General features: G+C 42.1%; 1 protein-coding gene across 2 annotated transcripts in view; it reads right to left on the reverse strand.

Annotated features, from left to right (window-relative positions):
- Window positions 1–2,098: 2,098 nt before the first annotated feature.
- Window positions 2,099–19,295, reverse strand: part of LOC137439044 (myb-related protein A-like) — a 130,485-nt gene continuing 113,288 nt past the window's right edge. For both annotated transcript variants that reach the window (XM_068134664.2, XM_068134665.2), the window contains exons 14-15: window positions 10,168–10,326; window positions 2,099–5,926 (exon numbers count right to left, since the gene is read on the reverse strand). In XM_068134664.2, coding sequence (XP_067990765.2) covers window positions 5,822–5,926; window positions 10,168–10,326 — 264 coding nt within the window. In that variant the 3' untranslated portion in view covers window positions 2,099–5,821. The remainder of the gene's footprint in view (window positions 5,927–10,167; window positions 10,327–19,295) is intronic.

Raw genomic sequence — 19,295 nt, forward strand, 5'->3', positions numbered from 1 at the left:
TTTTTTTTGAGATTATAAGAGAGTTCTGTTGTACTGATCGTTGTAATTATTGTGCTGTTTCATTTATAACTGTGTTACTCTTGTAATTGCTGTGGGTCCTTTGTAATAGCTTTGAACTCTGATGTCTCTCCAATTAAACATTCTCAACTCGACCCAGAGTGGACATTGAATCAGTTCCATGTCACTTGGTTTGTAAGGAACCATGACAAGAGGTGGTCTAACATTGCCTCCATAAGAGGGTACACTGTCCCTATCCTGAGAAATGAATTTAAACAAAGAAATTTGGTTCGGGTGCTGGCGATAACTCACCTGCTACCTCTCGATGAAAAAACATTGTAAGAAGAAACATCCTGCTTATAAAATTCCTCCGACAATGACTTGGAGTTTGGAATGGGAGGTTTCATGGGGGTAGAAAAGATCAAGGTTGGTAACTTACGGTATGATGGTAACTTACGGTGTAATCAAAGAATAATTTCCCTGAATATGGGACAATAAAGATTTTTTATTACTAGCAACGGTACCTGCCCTACGGGTGGGGCTTCAATTGGGAGGCCCAACCCAAATGAAAAGGCAAAATATCAGGAATTGAAGGCTTTTTTTTATTTTAAATGATTTATATTGACATCTGTTAAATCATATCACATGCAAATCATCAAAATCGAAACAGTATTTGTAGAATTTCAATAAAAGCCACATCACTGTTCATATCGGTAAATATTATTCCATTGTGTTTGGAAAAACTGGAAAATTGGAAAAATTGGGAAAACAAAACAATATAGCCTATTTTACTCCAGGGGGTCCCAGGATTACCGACCCAAAATTTCGTTGCGATCGGTTCAGCCGTTTTTGCGGTACCTGGGAACAGACGGACAGACTGTTACTGTTCCCCCCTCTGGGCTGGTGCTCCTGCCTCACACCGAGCTCGGCTTCACGCTGTTGAAACCAAAGCTTTCAGAATCATTGGAATCTCCTGCGATGAAGTTAACTCCGAGAGCCTTTCACTCACTCACCGCAGGCAGGTTGGTGGTCTTTCTGTCTTCTACCGACTCCTCTCCGGTCTTGCTCCCCCAGCTCTCTGTGTGCTCTGTCCCCCCAATATTCCTTCAGGTCGCACAAGATCTGAATGCATCCCTCTTATGGTTAAACTGCCAAAATCTCGGCTCTCTGCTCACCTTCACTCTTTCATTCCCCTTTTCTCCCACCTCTGGAACAAACTCCCCCACTATCTTCAATTTCACTCCTCCCTCCAGGTCTTTAAAACAGCTGTTCACACCATCTCTTATCTTCCCCCATCCAAAACCTTGATCTTTTCTACCCCCACAAATTCACCCCAGATACACCTTTTTTTTTTGGAAATTCCAACTTCTTTCCTGGAAGTCCTTGCAGTGAACACAATTCCAATATGTTTTATACCTCTTCCACCTCCACCAAAGCCATCCCCCTCCCACATTTCTCCCGTTGTCCCTGCTCTCAAATGTTGTGTTTGTGTCCTTCCCCCTCTCTCCCCATATTGTCTGCCGCTCCCCTTATTTTTTGTGTTTTGTGTGTCGGTTTGACTTTTTGTGTGATTAATGTGATTAACTGTGATGAAATGTGTGTGATTAACTCTTTCACGAGCCTCGATCTTGTATCCCCCCCAAAAAAAAAAGAAAGAAAGAAGATATTTAGTGAATTATAGTAAGATTATTATTATTATTATTATGAGGGGTTGTAAGGTGGGGGTTTGGGGGAGGGGAGGTGAGGACTTGAAGTCACATCCTACATTGTGCGGGTGTTCTGCAGTTGGGTCCATGCTCGTGAAATAGAAACTGATGTATTTAATTAATGTGTTGGTGATAAAGTGCCTGCATGATTGCCAACTGGTCTCTGATCATGATCAACTTTGATGATAAGAGACGAGATGGCAATCATGCTTGCACTTTATGCTTTCAGAACATGTGGCAATCATGCTTGTCTGATCATCATCACGTTTGTAAATTCCTTGTATTCTTCCACAACTGGTTAATTTTAAAACTTTCAAAGCCTTCATTCCTAAACACAAAAGTTTTTGAAAATGTAGTTGCAGTGCATTCACAAAAAAGGACATAACATTCGAGCATCAAATATGTTATAGTTTATTTCATATTTGCTCAATGATGCCAAAAAATTGCTGAAAGCAAGTACTTTTCGTCCAAAAGAATGTTGATAACTTTAGAGTAATTCATTCACATTTAAATTAATAAACCTTTACAAACATACACACACTTAAATATTCACAATCGTTTTCTATCCCCAACCGTTACCGAGTTTATGAGCATATTAAATTCTAAATCTCAGCACAAATTGTTTACTTTAAAAAAAGTTACCATTTGTAAAATTCAGCCAATATTATAAAACAATATTGAAAGCATTAAGTCTACTTCCGCATTTCATCATACTCACATAGCAGCAAGGGTTTAATTACAGTGACTAGAGAAAGTCGACACCCCCTTGCAAATTTTGCACCTTTTGTTGCATTATCACCTATAATTAAATTGCATTAAATCAGAGGTTTTCCACCTTTATTTACACATCGTCACCCACAACTTCCAAGTGAAAAACAAATTCCACAAATTTCAGAAAATTAATCAAAAATACAAAACCAGAATATCTTGGTTGGATAAGTGTCCACCCCCATGAGAATAGCAATTGTAAATAACTAAGGGAACACACCTCCATGTCCATGAAATCACTTTCTGAAACGCGATGGGAATGTAAAACTGAGGCTGTGAAGGTCGTGCGCTATCAGCTGCAGAAGGTAAAGGCTGCTCTACTGAGTTTGGCTGGCACTGCAAAAGGAAAGGATGCTAAATGCTACAGCGAGGCAATGGGCCTAGTGAAGGAAGTGGGGACTTTCAGATTTCTCATATGTCTGGTCATCTGGTACGATATACTTGTCCAGATCAACCGAGTCAGCAAGGTATTGCAGTCAAAAGACATGCAGTTGATGGTGCATTAGACCTAATCCAGGCGTGTAACGCTCACTTGGTGAACTATCGCGATTCTGGATTTGATCAGGCCATGCATGGATACTGCCAAATGCCTTGTGCTGTTAGTGGAGGCAGAAACAACATTTCGTGACACTCACAAGATTCACCATAAATGTTACTTTTCTTATGAGTCTGCAGATGACGAACTTTGGAGGTGTGGCCTGCCGGCTCCACTCTTTTGGAGGTGGGCTTAATCCGATCGGCTATGTTCTGGGTTCTGTCGGCATGCAGCGGACGGTTATTGTTGTGTAATAGAGGCTTTGCATGGCTCAGTGTTCATTAAGGCGCGGCTAACTTGCCGATCGGCAATGTCCGGGTACTGTCAGCGGTTGTGGTGGCTTAATGGAGGCTTTGCATGGCTGGTCTTGTGGTAGAGGTAAAAGGTAGAGAAAGGTCACAGAGGGAATATCACGTACTGGGGAAAACTAACTTTAATCTCAATCTGGTTAACACAGCTTCACCCCTCGTGTGAAGACACATAAACAATCTTAAGCTCCAGTTTCCCTACTTAAATACATTGAGACGTCTCCTACGCTTCCACAGTCCATGCTATCACTATACAATCCTATCTGTACTATGGGATTCCATACTCTACCCCCACAAACGTAACACTACTATTCTATCAAGTTTGGTAACAATTGGTCCAGGCATAGTCAAGATACGATGATACATCACCCATGATGGTGGGGAAAGACAGATACACGCAGAGACAGAGACAGACAGGTCATTCTAATACTTCGCTAACCCCCTACGGAACCAAGGTATAAATAGATTCCTCGACTGAAGATCTGTCACCATATTAATACCCTCCAATAGAAAGGGCCCCCAGGTGAGGTTTGCAGGGGGGGCACCCACTTGAGGCTTGCAGGGGGCCACCCACATACCCATACCCACAGGGGCCACATACCCACCCTGTCTTAAATTGCAGTGATTATGATTATTTCAGAATAAAATCAGCTGTTCCTGTAGGTTTCCTCTGCCGAGTTAGTGCATTTCACAGCAAAGACTCAACCATGAGCACCAAAGAGCTTGCAAAAGACCTCCGGGATAAAGTTGTGGAAAGGCACATACAGTGCTCAGTTTTTCTTTTTAATAAATTTGCAAAACTTTCTAAAATCCTGTTTTCTCTTTGTCATAATGGGGTATTGAGTGTAGATTGATGAGGGAAAAAATGAATTTAAACGATTTCAGCATAAAGCTGCAACATAACAAAATGTGAAAAAAGTGAAGGGGTCTGAATACTTTCTGAATGCACTGTATCAGGGGATGGGTATAAAAAATATTTCAAAGGCCTTGAATATCCCTTGGAGTACAGTTAAGACAATCATTAAGAAGTGGAAGGCGTATGGTACAACCATGACCCTGCCTTGATCAGGCCGTACCTCCAAACTGGATGACAAAGCAAGGAGGAGACTTGGCCAATGGCAACTTTGAAAGAGCTACACTACAGGCCTTTAAGGCAAAGACTGGTCACTGTGTGCATGTGACACCAATTCCCTATCACTCCACAAGTCTGGCCTGTAAGGTAGGGTGGCAAGAAGGAAGTCATTACTCAAAAAAGCCCACCTTGAGTCCTGTTTGAGGTGTGCAAAAAAACACTGGAGGTTCTGAAGCCATGTGGAAAAAAGTTTTATGGTCTGACAAAACCAAGATGGAACTTTTTGACCTAAACTCAACAGAGCACATCACCCAAAGAACACCATCCCTACTGTGAAGCATGGTGGTAGCAGCTTATCCACCCAAGATATTCCAGATTTGTATTTCTCATTAATTTCCTGAAATTTTTTTTCACTTGGAAGTTGTGGGTTACGATGTGGAAATAAAGGTGTTAAAAGCCTGCGTTAATGCAATTTAATTCCAGGCTACAAGGCAACAAAAGGTGAAAATTTTGTAAGGGAGTGTAGACTTTCTATAGGCACTGGTACTTCCATGACAAAAAAAATGTGCAAAAATAAAATTACAAGTTGTTTAGCAAAAATGAAACACCATAAATAAAAATCTACACTTTACAAGCTCCATTTTTGGCAAAATGTAATCTCAAAATTCCATATAGTTCTGGAGGCAGACGTGAGGGAACAGCCATCGATGGAACGTGGCCATGTTGAATGCATAGAAACACATTTGGCTCAAATGAACTTTACGAGGCAGTGAATCGGGTAGACTTCGCTGCTTGAGTGGAGCGGCAGTGGTGGTAGATGGAAACTAAAAAATATTCAACATTTCATTGTACATTTCCATTTTCCTTCCCTTTATGAGGGGTGAGGTCCAATGGCACTAAGGTTCTGCCCTGCCTTGACCACGATACTCCTCCACTCCTCTCTGTCCTCAGACAACTGTCTCCACCCTACAACCACCACTGGCCATCTTACTGATATCCCTCTTCACACAATCCTCACATCTCAACCATAGTCTACCTCTTTTACAAAATGTAAATAAAAAAAAGCTGTCTGCCTTTCAAAGCAACGGCTATAGAAACAAGTGCCACAAGTGAAAAGTTATTGAAGCATAAACTTTGAAAATAGAACAAACGTCGTCTCACCTCTGTGCGTTAAATCAGACACTTTTTAAGAAAAGCAGCTCCAAATCTGCCTGCCAAAAAAAATTCCATTCATCATGTCCATCATCATCATGACGTCAGCATATCTAAGAAATCCGATTACCATTCATTATCTCCTGTTCTTACACAAAAGCCAACGAAAAAGAAAAAGGATGCAATACAAGCGCTCACATTGCTTTCAATGTACAAGCAGCTTCAGAATAACAAAGTGAAACCCTGATGAGGTTGGACCGTGGCCGAAGCTCCAATGCTTTGCCTATAGTAATGGGTCCAAAGCTTCGATGTATCGCCTTGCTTGTTCAGTGAGCAACCTCTGATCTTCCGTTTTACCATATGCCACGGTTTCCCAGTCACTGTCCAGCTGCACACAAAAACCATTGCACATCAGTGAGCTCAACACTCTCTCTTAAACTCTATTAATCCCGTATCCTAAACTCAAGAGAAAAGTGAATTACATAATCATACTTTCTGGGTGACCATTAGCAAGCATGGTGCAAATGTCTATCCTCCTAGACCTAGACCTTTGGCACCAACACTAAAGCCAATCATTTGTTGACCATTTTACCTCCGCCACCAAAGGTGGATGGAGATTATGTTTGCACCCCTGTATGTTTTATTTTTGTCTGTCTGTTTGTGAACAAGATATCTCAAAAAGCTGTGAACGGATTTGGACGAAATTTGGCAGAGAGGTTGGGTATGTGACATCGATGAAACGATTGGATTTTGGTGATGATCCAGATCTGGATCCGAATATTTTAAAAGTGATTCCCATTGAGAGATATGGCCAAAAACGATATATCGCACAATATCTCAAAAGGGTATGTCCGGATTTGGACGAAACTTGGTGAACGAGTTGGTTAGGCGACAAGAACAAGCGATTAGATTTCAGTTCAGGTCCGAATCCAGATCCAGCCTATCAGTGGGGTACAAAATGTAAACTGTTGAGCCTGGCAGAGGTACATGGAGTCTCTGTACCGACCCGGCTACCCCTACTTCAGGGGAAAGTTTAAACATTTTAAAACGAAGCCATGAAAACTATCTGGGAAAATTCCCTCAATGAGGGCAAGAAGGATTCCTAAGGGGGATTAGGATTCCAGCAAAGGTTCAGAAGCAGGAACAGAAGGATAAGAGATTGACAGAAAGGAGAGCAGAGAACGAAGGAACAGGGAGGTGTGTAATATGTTAGTATGGGAGGAGAGGCCTACTTTTTAAATTCTTCATTAATATGTGTTTTTTGAAGGTTAGGTGAAAGTGGATCAGAGGAATAAGGATAAAGTTGAAGAAGTATGGTGAGAACTGGAATTGGAAAGGTGTATTTTGGCTGGAGAGGATTGAGTTATGAAGGAAGGGGGAATAAAAACAGGAAAAAAACGGGTGGAGCGAAACACGTGGTCGAAGAACGAACGAACACGGGAAAGAGAAGGAAATTGATTTTTTTTTTTTTTTTTTTTTTGCATTAAGACGAAACAGAGGGTAAGATGTTCGGGGAAGTATGGGGTGAAAAAAGACTGGAAAATGGACCACAAACGAAAGTAAATGGACCACAAACGATCGCCGAGAGGAAACGACAAAGCCTCGAGGCCTGGAAAACCAGGCCTGAAAACACGGCAGGAACCAACAGATGATTATACACAGGTATGCACGATTTACACCAATATCTAACTGGAAACACACAGAAGGCACTCACACCGTGAAATAAAAATACAGTTTTGACAAAAATACAAATGTAAAAATTCTTAACTTTGGTAGCGTGGAGAGCTTGCAAAAACACACGACCTCACCGGCAAAACCGGAGGCGGATCACCTTCATTTGCTTCCCTTGCTGTCCCAGCTATATTTGCCTCTTGATGGTACAATGAGAGTGTGCGGGGCTTCCCCTTTTCAAATAGTTTTCAATCAGCTAATAATTCCCTCACTGTCACAGAGCATCCTCATTTATCAATAAACTAGCAGGAGTACCTGGTACCCGGTACTCCTGGTGTTGGCTTTGCGGTTAGGGTGCCGGCTTGGGATCCTCGGATCCTGGGTTCGAATCCCGGTTGATTGCTGAATTAACGCCAGGGGGGTTGACTCAGCCTGTCATCCTTCCAAGGTCGGCAAATGGTGTACCAGTTCACTGGTAATTTCCTGCGTGTCGTAAGAGGCGAAGAACAGGGTTGGCGGCAGGAAGGGCATCCGGCCATAAACCTTTCTTCAAAAAAGGGGACCACGGTGCCCAAAAAAAGGCCAACCTCTGCTCTGCGGGGAAAAATGGCCTCTAAAGGCGGTTCTTAGCAGGAGTACCCGGTGTTGCCCAGTGATGTTCCAATCCCGTTGGCATTTTGCTTTTTTTTCTATTTTTTATGGGTGCCCAAAACACTCCCATACCTACCCCAACAAGGAAAATTTATATTTAATATGATAACACACACACACACACACACACACACACACACACACACACACACACACACACACATACACACACACACACACACACACACACACACACACACACACACACACACACACACACACACACCTCTTAGAGTCGAGATTCTCACATGTGAGCATAACGTTTGACATCATGCTTGAGATTACATTGACACGACTTTCAAAGTTGCATGACAAGGATTTGTGCAATTTCGTAAATCAAAAACATTAATTTTGGAATGGAAGAGGCAAACTGAGAGGTGCACTTAATGCTGGGATGTTCATAAATTATGGTTACAACAGTGTTGTTGTGTTACAACAAGTGTTGGTTACATTACAACCTGTTTAATTGTTACAAGTGTTGTTGTCGACCATAAGAGTTGACCAGTAGAAACCTAAACGGTTAGCCCCCTACTGGCCAACTACTTGGAACATCATATTTAATGCCAGGAAGCAACGCTCTAACAATTTCTATTCACTCTGCGCGGGCGGCCCCGCTCCCCACTCTGCGCGGGCGGCCCCGCTCCCCACTCTGCGCGGGCGGCCCCGCTCCCCACTCTGCGCGGGCGGCCCCGCTCCCCACTCTGCGCGGGCGGCCCCGCTCCCCACTCTGCGCGGGCGGCCCCGCTCCCCACTCTGCGCGGGCGGCCCCGCTCCCCACTCTGCGCGGGCGGCCCCGCTCCCCACTCTGCGCGGGCGGCCCCGCTCCCCACTCTGCGCGGGCGGCCCCGCTCCCCACTCTGCGCGGGCGGCCCCGCTCCCCACTCTGCGCGGGCTCGCCTGCTCCCCACTCTGTGCGGGTGCTCCTGCTCCCCACTGAGAGGAGTCAAAAGCAAGGCCTTCCATACCATTGGAATATCAAGACAGGAGGTGGATTCCCAAGGATAATCAATCTCCCAATGGTGGCAAGTTGACGGGGCTCTCTATTTTCCACAAGATTCCACACATCCGGCTTTGATCCTCCTGCCTTATTGTACCTCTGCCTTTCCCAAACCACTCTACATCACATGCATCTTCATAAACCCTCACCTCTTCACCCTCCCAGAGTCCAGCATGGTTGCCCACCTGCATTCTCTGACCCACTTATTCTCCAGATTGTGGAATCATTCCCTGTATCCGTTGTCTTGTGCTCCTCACTTCTGTCTTTCAAATGCGCTGCCCATCACCACCTCATTCGCTCACTCGTGCAGATCCACAATATATTGAACACAAGCTGACTTTCTTCCCCCATTCAGGTCTTATCCAAGTAAATGTTACCCATTTTTTGTGCTATTCCCCATTTCCTCCTTCTTTATTCTTTGATAAGTTTGTGAACCTAATATGCCTTTACATTTAGCTCCTCCAAGAGCCCAAATCCTCATAAAAAAATAAAGTGTCATGATGCATGTCATACAGTCTGATATCAGGATATGTACTGGATTGTGATGCAGGTGTATTGTACAACCCTATTAAGTAGATCCTGTGCTGAGCACGAAAGGCATTTTGTTCACACCATTTCTCTTGTGTAATGATGGAGTGTCACTTTATCTCTTCCGATAACTTAAATCCTAAAGGGTGCAAGCAAGATCTGGACAGCAAAAATGTTGGGCAGTGCATCAAGCACCCTGTGGTGTGAAATGCTATGGTGTGATTTCATTCCTCCGGATTTAAGAAACCACAGTTAGCAGCATGTGAATGGTTTTCTGCGAGATGTTCCAGATAATACACACAGCTCTTCAAAAATGGATTTACACATCCATTTAATACGCTTTTCACATCTGTTCAATCTATAGAAAATATGCGCAACATCTGAAACAACGTTACGATTTAATTGGCTTCAGTGGGTAAAGAAGAAAGCTTTTAAGATGGTTAAAGTCAAATTTGTTGATTCACATACGTATGCATGGATTTCAATGCAAATAACATTTTAAAAGTTTTGTTTTCAGTAAAAGGTTGTATCATTAACAACGAAATCTTCGAAATTATCGCTCGCTCGCAGGGTCGACCACCCCTGCCCCTTCCAATAAAACAAAGCAAGACTGTGCATTTAACCTGGGTATATAGATTACAGTAGATCTGAGAACAGACCACCTATACTTTTATAAAGCATAGCTGCATGCAGACACACAATCACACACTGACAGACAGCAATCTAGCAATCCCCATCAAACACCAGCCATTCTTACCAAATGAAAAAAAGCTGGGGCTTACCAAAGAGGGGTAGCAAAGTTTTACGCTTCTACACTGGGGAGACAGGTTAGTGAGTGGAGCAATGAAGGCCTCGTTCAGCAAGGTTTGCTCTTTCCTGTGACTGACATTACACGGGCTCAAACACAGCGAGGAAGCGAGAAGTTGTCGAGCTTGGGAGAGCTGGTGGTCAAGAGTCAGGGGTAAACAAAGCAAAAAAAAAATCTTACAAAACACAAAACAAATAAATCGAAAATATAATTTGAAGCGAATGTGTTAATGGGTATGCCACCACCTACATTGGCTGTCAACCTGCTGTTAACTTTGATCTCAATTAAAGCTCAAACCAGACCTATGATGTTTGACCTTGGACTTCATAGCATTCTTCAATGCATATCTGTCAAGTATTGAATGGCCAGAAATTGTATTTTTAAATATAGCTCATACACTCTTGACCTTTAACCATTGATCTTGTACTTTTTAGAATTCCAAACACCACTCCCCTCTCTTGCCACCCCAACCCATGTCAACATGAGAGTTTGGTCAATTGAAATGATTTGTCAAATAAAGTTCTCATGACCCATGGCCTTGTCATCTTGAGGTTCATATCATTCCTCCACTCACAATGGGCAAACCACTCACCGATCCATGTGAACATCGGATTCTCATATCCAGAGCTATGTTCAATTTTATCACTTTCAGTTAAAGGTCAAATGACCTTTGATGAAAAGATAAACTGATTTGATTTTGGGGTCAGAGTACATACATAAACTGGTTTCATTTTGGAGACTTCCTATCTTGGAGACTCTGCTTATGGATTACACAAATAATCCTAAACCCTTTGTATCCCATTGGATCCTAAACCAATGAACATTGTTCTTTGTTTGATGGTGCTTGCTGAAAGGTAAGTTCAGTTGATTGGAAATAAATGAAATTATATATATATGTTATTGAATTCAATATTAGATAAGTAATATATTTATTTTACATATATTTCAGCAATATCAAGAAAGTTCAAAAAGAAAATGCTGGAAAATTCTTCCTCCCCATTTCTACTTCTTCAAACTTGAAAGCCTTGAAAGACAGAATTCGCAGAAGAGGGGAAAAAAAAAACTTATATATATATATATATATATATATATATAATTGAAATACGTATTTAATATATATATATATATATATATATATATATACGTATATATTTTCCGGTGTGTATATTCTGTATATATATCCCGGTGTGTACCCTGGTTAGAATAGGTACACCGTATTCCTGCGTGTCGTAAGAGGCCACTAAGAGGGTTGGCGTCAGGAAGGGCATCTGGCCATAAAAACATTGCCTCAAAAAGAGAACCATGACAATTACAACTACATATGGGCAGGGTACAGCCCGAAGTGGAGATCGGTTTCTGAAGTTTGGGACATGGAATGTAGGGACAATGACAGGGAGATCAGGAGAAGTGGTGGAAGTATTGGTCAGAAGAAGAGTGGACATATGTTGTGTGCAAGAGACGAGATGAAGGGAAGTGGTGTGAGAATGGTGAAGGGTAGGCAGGGACAGAAATACAAGTTTGTGTGGCAAGGGTGCCTGGAGGGCGTGAATGGTGTTGGTGTCCTGTTTTCTGAGGAGTTTGTAGACAGTGTGGTGAGTGTGACTAGAGTGAGTGATAGGTTGATGATGGTGAAAATGATGATTGGAAAGCTCTTGGTGAACGTCATCTCGGGATATGCTCCGCAGGTTGGTCGGAGCGATGAAGAGAAGGACAAGTTCTGGTGTGCGATAGAGAAGCTGATGGAAAACGTGAAAGATGAGGAAGTTGTTGTGGTGGGAGGAGACCTAAATGGACACGTGGAAAGGAGTATGGACGGTTTTGAGGGGGTTCATGGGGGTTACGGATATGGTGTGAGAAATGGAGAAGGCGAAAGAATTTTGGAGTTTGCTGATGGAGCTGATTTGTTGATTTGTAAAACTCAGTTCCAGAAAGGGGATAATAAGCTTGTTACATACACGTCAGGTGGGTCGACGACAACCGTTGACTACCTGATGGTGCGTAGGCGAGATAGGGGGCACCTCCGGGACACAAAGGTGATCCCAGAGGAGGAGGCTGTTTCACAGCACCACTTGGTTGTCTGCGACATAAGGGTGAAAGGTACGAGGAGAGCTCGGCGGGTGAAGTACCAACCGAGAATGAAGGTGTGGAGGTTGAAAGAGGTGACAGTAAGGGAGGCATTAAAAGAGAGGCTGAGTAGGGTAGAGGATGATGTGGTTGAGCTTGAACGTGGTTGGATGTCAATGAAAGACAGTCTATTGGGAGCCATTGGTGAGGTATGTGGATGGACAAAAGGACCACCGAGGCACTCGGAAACATGGTGGTGGGATGATGAAGTTGGAAAGAGGATTGACGAGGAGAGGAAGAAGTTCAAGGAGTGGCAGAAGGCGAAGGGTACAGGAGCAGAAAAAGCAGAGCATGAAAGTTATAAGGCAGCCAAGAAGGCCGCAAAGAAAGAGGTAGCAAAGGCGCAGGAGGCATGCAGGAGAATGTTTGGAGAACGCTTGGATTCGGAAGAGGGTCAGAGAGCGGTATTCAGGATTGCAAAGCAGATAGCGAAAGAGAGGTGTGATGTGAAGGGGGTGAGTTGCTTTAAGGATGAAGTGGGACAAATCGTTGTGAACCCAGATGGAATTAAAGGAAGATGGAAAAGATATATGGAAATGCTGTTGAATACAGAGAATGAATGGGATGGCAACATGGAGAGTAACCAAGTTTTTGGACCGGCAGAGAAGATAACTGAGAAGGAAGTTGAGGAAGCGATAAAAGCAATGAAGAGTAGAAAAGCGGGAGGGCCGACGCGAGTTGTGGGAGATATGTTGAAGGCAGCAGGAAGTTGTGGTGTGAAGTGAATGACAGAGATCTGTAATCTGGTGGTGAAAGAATGCCACATTCCAGTGTTTGGGAACTGAGTACCCTCATCCCTCTATACAAGGGGAAAGGTGACCCTCTGGAGTGTGGCTCGTACCGAGCGATAAAGTTATTGGAGCATGGAATGAAGGTATTGGAAAGGGTGTTGGAGAGGAGGATAAGGAAGAAGGTGAAGATCGACGAAATGCAGTTTGGATTCATGCCAGGAAGAGGAACGACAGACGCGCTCTTTATTGTGAGGCAGTTGCAGGAGAAGTACATGGAGAAGAGGAAGAAGTTGTTTCTTGGGTTTGTTGATCTGGAGAAAGCATTCGATAGGGTTCCACGCGAAGTATTGACATGGGCATTGAGGAAGTTAGAAGTGGAGGAATGGTTGATCAGAGTAGTGATGGCAATGTACAAAAGAGCGCGCACAGCTGTAAGCACAAAGGACAGGAACAGTGGTGAGTTTGAGGTGAAGGTGGGAGTGCATCAGGGGTCGGTACTAAGTCCACTACTATTTGTAGCTGTGATGGAGGTGCTGGCTCAGAACGTAAAGGAGGGTTTACCGTGGGAGTTGTATGCGGAAAGTATGGATGGACTGAAGGAAAACATGAACAAGTGGAAGGAATGTATGGAGACAAAAGGTCTGAAGGTGAATATCGGAAAGACAAAGGTGATGGCAAGTGGTAAAGCATGTGGTGAGGTGGAAAGAACTGAGAAGTGGCCATGTGCTGTGTGCAGGAAGGGTGTCGGAGTGAACTCCATTCAATGTACAATGTGCGCTGAGTGGGTTCATCAAAAATGTAGTGGTCTGAGAGGGTCATTACCCAGTGTGGCAGCTACATTCAAATGTAAGGTGTGCACAGAGGGAGCTGCAGATGGAGGAAATGTTGAGTTGGATCTTGGAGACGGCGTGAAGCTGGAAGGTGTGAAAACATTTTGCTACCTCGGAGACATGCTGAATGGAGAAGGTGGATCAGACTCGGCAACGGTTGCTCGAGTGAGATGTGCATGGAAGAAGTTTCGGGAACTGAGTGGCGTGTTGATGATGAGGGGAGTGTCGTTGAAGCTGAAGGGAAAGGTGTATGCTGCATGTGTGAGAAGTGTTATGATTTATGGGAGCGAGACATGGGTCATGAACGTAGAGCAGCAACGAAGGCTGGAAAGGGTGGAAATGCGAATGGTTCGGTGGATGTGCGGAGTATCGTTGAGAGAGAGGAAGACAAATGATGAATTGCGAAAGATGATGGGAATAGAGCCTGTGATTGATGCTGTGAAGAGGAACAGGTTGAGATGGTTTGGTCATGTGTTGAGGAAGGATGAAAGTGATTGGTTGAGAAGAGTGATGGAAATGAATGTAGAAGGAAGTAGAGGACGGGGAAGACCGAGAAAGACTTGGCTTAAGATGGTGGAAGAAGAAATGCGGGCAAGGGGGTTAACAAGGAGAGATGCAGAAAATAGGGCAAAATGGGGAAGATTGTCATGGGGACCGCAAGGCTAACCCCCGCTCTAGCAGGGAAAATGGCCTTAAAATGCATGTTGTTGTGTGTGTGTGTGTGTGTATGTGTGTATGTGTGTGTATATATATATATATATATATATATATATATATATATATATATATATATATATATATATATATATATATATATATATATATATATATATATATATAATGTTGGGATTTTGAATGTGAGGGTTAGGGTTGGAGTTGGGGTTAGGATTTTGAATGCGAGGGTTAGGGTTGGGTTGGGATTTTGAATGTGAGGGTTAGGGTTGGGTTGGGATTTTGAATGTGAGGGTTAGGGTTGGGGTTGGGCTCGGGTTGGGGTTGGGGTTGGGTTAGGGTTGGGGTTGGGATAAGGTTAGGGATGGGTTATGGTTGGGTTAGGGCTGGGGTTGGGGTTGGGATAGGGTTAGGGATGGGTTAGGGTTAGGTTGGGGTTGGGATAGAGTTCGGGATGGGTTCGGGTTGGGTTGGGGTTGTTATATTGTTACTCTCTCACACACACCAACAAACAAAAGTTAAGCCTTGACTGATTATTCAGTTGAGGATTCTGTGTTTGGGGTTCACAGATCCAAGAACGTCCCCCATTACACATACACCAACAAACAAAAGTTAAGCCTTGACTGATTATTCAATTGAGGATTCTGTGTTTGGGGTTCACAGATCTAACGTCCCCCATTGCACACACACACCAACAAACAAAAGTTAAGCCTTGACTGATTATTCAATTGAGGATTCTGTGTTTGGGGTTCACAGATCTAAGAACGTCCCCCATTACACACATTATATATTGTATTGTTTATCAATTATTTTTAATACCTCAGCAGATGCCCCCTTTTATACACCCCGGACTTGGCCCTCGAGTGTCCATAGCGGTGTATAGTCGAGGATTGTGAAGCGCCAACCCATTGCTTTCAAGGGCATTATCTGCTTGTTTGTCTTTTGTAATTCCTGTGACTAAAATGATCCCAAGAATTCTTCTCCATTCATATCATATAATTTGTAGGTCCAAGGAACTGTATCCATTACATCAACGATTTAAAAAAGTTCATTAGTCCATCTCTTTGTATAACCTTTCTCAAAATGACTTTTCCATGTATATATTCTTACAAAATGAACAACTCTGAACCTGGGCTTTCTCAAATTAATCTCCTTTTCATATTCTAATTTTGTAAATGTTTCCGATGGTTTTGATTTTGTTGATGAATGAACTGTATTATTGTAATTATTTACAATACCATGAATTAAAGCTACCCATTGTTGAGAACCGACTTGTGTAAATTTTTTATTTCGTCTCTCTTTCAAAGTACGATTAAAACGCTCAATAACAACTGCCTTTTCTTCATTAAAGGTGCTGTATAATGTAATACCATTATCTGTAAGTAATTTTATAAATGTTTTGTTATAGAACTCTGTTCCCTCATAAGTCCACAACTTCTTTGGTTTCCTTTTGCTTTTACTAAATATTCCACTGAAAGCTAACACAAGAGTATTACCCCTTTTGTTTTTTAAAACAACAACCCATGCAAATCTACTCCTCAAATCAATAACGGTTAAAGCATACTTGTATCCCTCATTATTATTTCGTTCAATTTAATCAGCGGACCAAATGTAATCAACACCTTTGGAATAAACCTTCCTTCTTTTAAACTTTGTGATTACTGGTTTATGTAATTCACGAGCCAAAAGCTCCTCAGTCTTGATGACATCATCAGAGCTTAATAGTTTTTTGAGGATGAAACACCTGGATTACCAACCCCAAGTCCCAACCTCAATTTAGCACTTATCAATTTTTTTACGAAAAACCTATCAACTTTCTCTCTCAACGTTGAATTTCGTATCAAAGACAAATTGTACAACATTACTCTGTCGGCTTCGTGTTTTTTATCCAACGTAGTGCTATTCCCATAATCAATATCATGTTTCATACACACTTCATCAACCCTATTTAGAGGTTTAGACCAAGGTTTAGGATTGTTAGCCTCATCTAATCTTTTATCCAAGTTTGTTCCTGGACCACAGAAAGAATACCCCGGTAGGTATAATTCCCCTGGAATTCCAGTTGTAAATTTACTCCCCGTATATTTCCCCCACTTCTATGCTTAGAAATGAATTGACACTTTTTAGAGCCACACACTAAGCATATTCCCTTTTGATAAATTATTATTTTTACTTTTCACATATGGAATATTTTTAGTATTAGTTTTCTTTTTACACTTAACACAATCTTACTATAATTCACCAAATGTCCGTCCGTCTGTCTGTTCGAAGGTACCGTAAAAACTGCTGAACCGATCTCAATGATATTTTGGGTGGATAATCCTGGGATCTCCAGGAGTAAAATAGGCTATTTAGATTTCCCAATTTCAGCTTTAGTCTCCAGCATTCTCAGGTTTGGACTCACGCATAACATTCACGTTCGCATAACGTTCATTGTTCTCATTGTGACGATGTTGTTTTCCCGGGTGCCGCACAAACGGCTGCACCGATCGCTGCACTGCTGCACCGATCGAACTCGGTGGCCCCGGACAAAGAATACCTTTTATAAGGACACGGGTTAAATCCCTGCTTGAGAGAATTCTAACCCATTTCAACTGAAGGAAACACGTATCGGGAGTACATACGACATAGCGATTGTGAACACGATTAGTTTAATCTCTACATGAGAGAATTCCACATAGCTATTTGGGCGGTGTATACGCTAACAGATCGCTGTATCCATCGATCTTGCCAAGGCTGTAACAGCTATCAGCTCAAAATCCTTTTAACTGTTGATTTGGAAGTTTTTACAATGAAGGAAACACGTATTGGGAGTACATACAACATCGGGAGTACTAACTGCACGCCAATCCATTACCAGTATCAAACTTAAATCTGTCATGGCGGATCTGAAGAGCGGAATGCTTGGAGAAGTGGTGGGCTACTTCGGCATGAAGGAGGATCAGAAACGTGGACCCCCACACTGCCACATCCTGCTGATACTTGCTCCCGCATGACGTTATTTTCCCGGGTGCCGCACAAACGTCTGCACCGATCGAGATTTAACGGATGTTTAAATAAATCATTTAAAAGAAAAAAAGCCTTCAATTTCTGACATTTAGCCTTTTCATTTGGGCCTCCCAATTGAAGCCCCGCCCATAGGGCGGGTACCGTTGCTAGTGAAGAGAAATGAGAAAAATTCATACAGAGTGCGAAAACCTTTTTGGTTTCCAACATATGTATTTCTATCTTGATTTTTAAAACATAATGTATCCTTAGGAATGCCTTCACTTTCTCCTCCATTTATTTAGGGGAAAAATATATATGTAGAACTTTAACTACAGTCAATAACACCAACATCATCAACTACATAATCTTTTCCTTCTTCCTTATCCCCATTTTCTCATTTAAATCTACTCCCTGAAATTGAAGTTATGTCAAGCACTCTTAAAGCTAATATTTTCATTCGACTTTTAATTTCTTTATTTTCCTCCTCAGTGCGTCGAGTTTGATTTATTTTCTGAGATACCTCCAATCTTTTATTAATCTCACTCATTTCCATATTTTTATATTTTCCTCCCTCTCTTTTCTCGCTCTCCTCCCTCTCTCTCTTCTCCCTTTCCTCCCTCTCTATTTCCTCCCTCTCTTTTTTCTCTATTTCCTCCCTCTCTCTTTTCTCCCTTTCCTCATTTTCTTCTTCAACTCCTTCCTCATCCCTTACTACCCTTGAACCATCTCCCCATAGAATATCAAACATCTGGATTCCTTGATATTCCTGTATCCAAAATATTTTTTTTTACAACAGGAAACCAATAAAATTTCTTCTGAATTTCTAAAAGAGCTTTGTATTTTATGAAATTTTAAACCTTCTCATTATTTAACATTTTAATTAAATCTACATTTGTGGGTTTATTAACATCAGTATAAAACCAATTCTTTATTGAAAAACTCCCATTCTTATGGTGTAGAACATATTTATTAAACTACCAAATACCCTTTTCTTCTTGGTATGCTTGGTAGTATGCTTGGATACAGAAATGATAATTTTCTTGAAGTCTTCTTGCTGTCATTTATGTATCAGAAATATATGAGATTAATATGATGACAGGTAATACCTCCCCATCTTCCTGTTGTTAAATCAGTTTGTATTCCCTGGCTTATTATAAAAAATCCTGTTCTTTGTGTTTTCATTAAATAAACTATGGCGAAACTGTTGTTGATTTTAGTTTATTAAATTCCTTTATTTGTTGATAACTAACAGTGGTTCCACATGTCTCATTATCCTCACTAAGCAGGAAATATTCTTATTTACGAGATTTATTTAATTCATGTTGGTCTTGTAGGTTTATTGAAAAAGACCAGTTATACCCTAAATCAGACATATCATACCCCCAATGTTCTATTCTCATAAAAACTACATGTCCTTCTTTATGAAAGTTAATTTTAATTGGAACTGTGAATTGTGCATGACCTGGGGATGTATTTAAAGCCTGGTGTTGGCTTAGCGGTTAGGGTGCCGGCTTGGGATCCTAGGATTCTGGGTTTGAATCCCGGTCGATCGTTGAATTAATGCCAGGGGGGTTGACTCTGCCCGTCATCCTTCTAAGGTTGGCAAATTGAGTACCAGTTCACTGGTAATTCCCTGTGTGTCGCAAGAGGCGACTAACAGGGTTGGCGGCAGGAAGGGCATCTGGCCATAAAACATTGCTTCAAAAAGGGGACCACAGTGCCCGAAAAAAGGCCAACCCCTGCTCTGCCTCTAAAGG

Source organism: Myxine glutinosa, chromosome 13, assembly GCF_964187855.1.
Source record: "Myxine glutinosa chromosome 13, kmMyxGlut1.1, whole genome shotgun sequence".
Taxonomy (NCBI): domain Eukaryota; kingdom Metazoa; phylum Chordata; class Myxini; order Myxiniformes; family Myxinidae; genus Myxine; species Myxine glutinosa.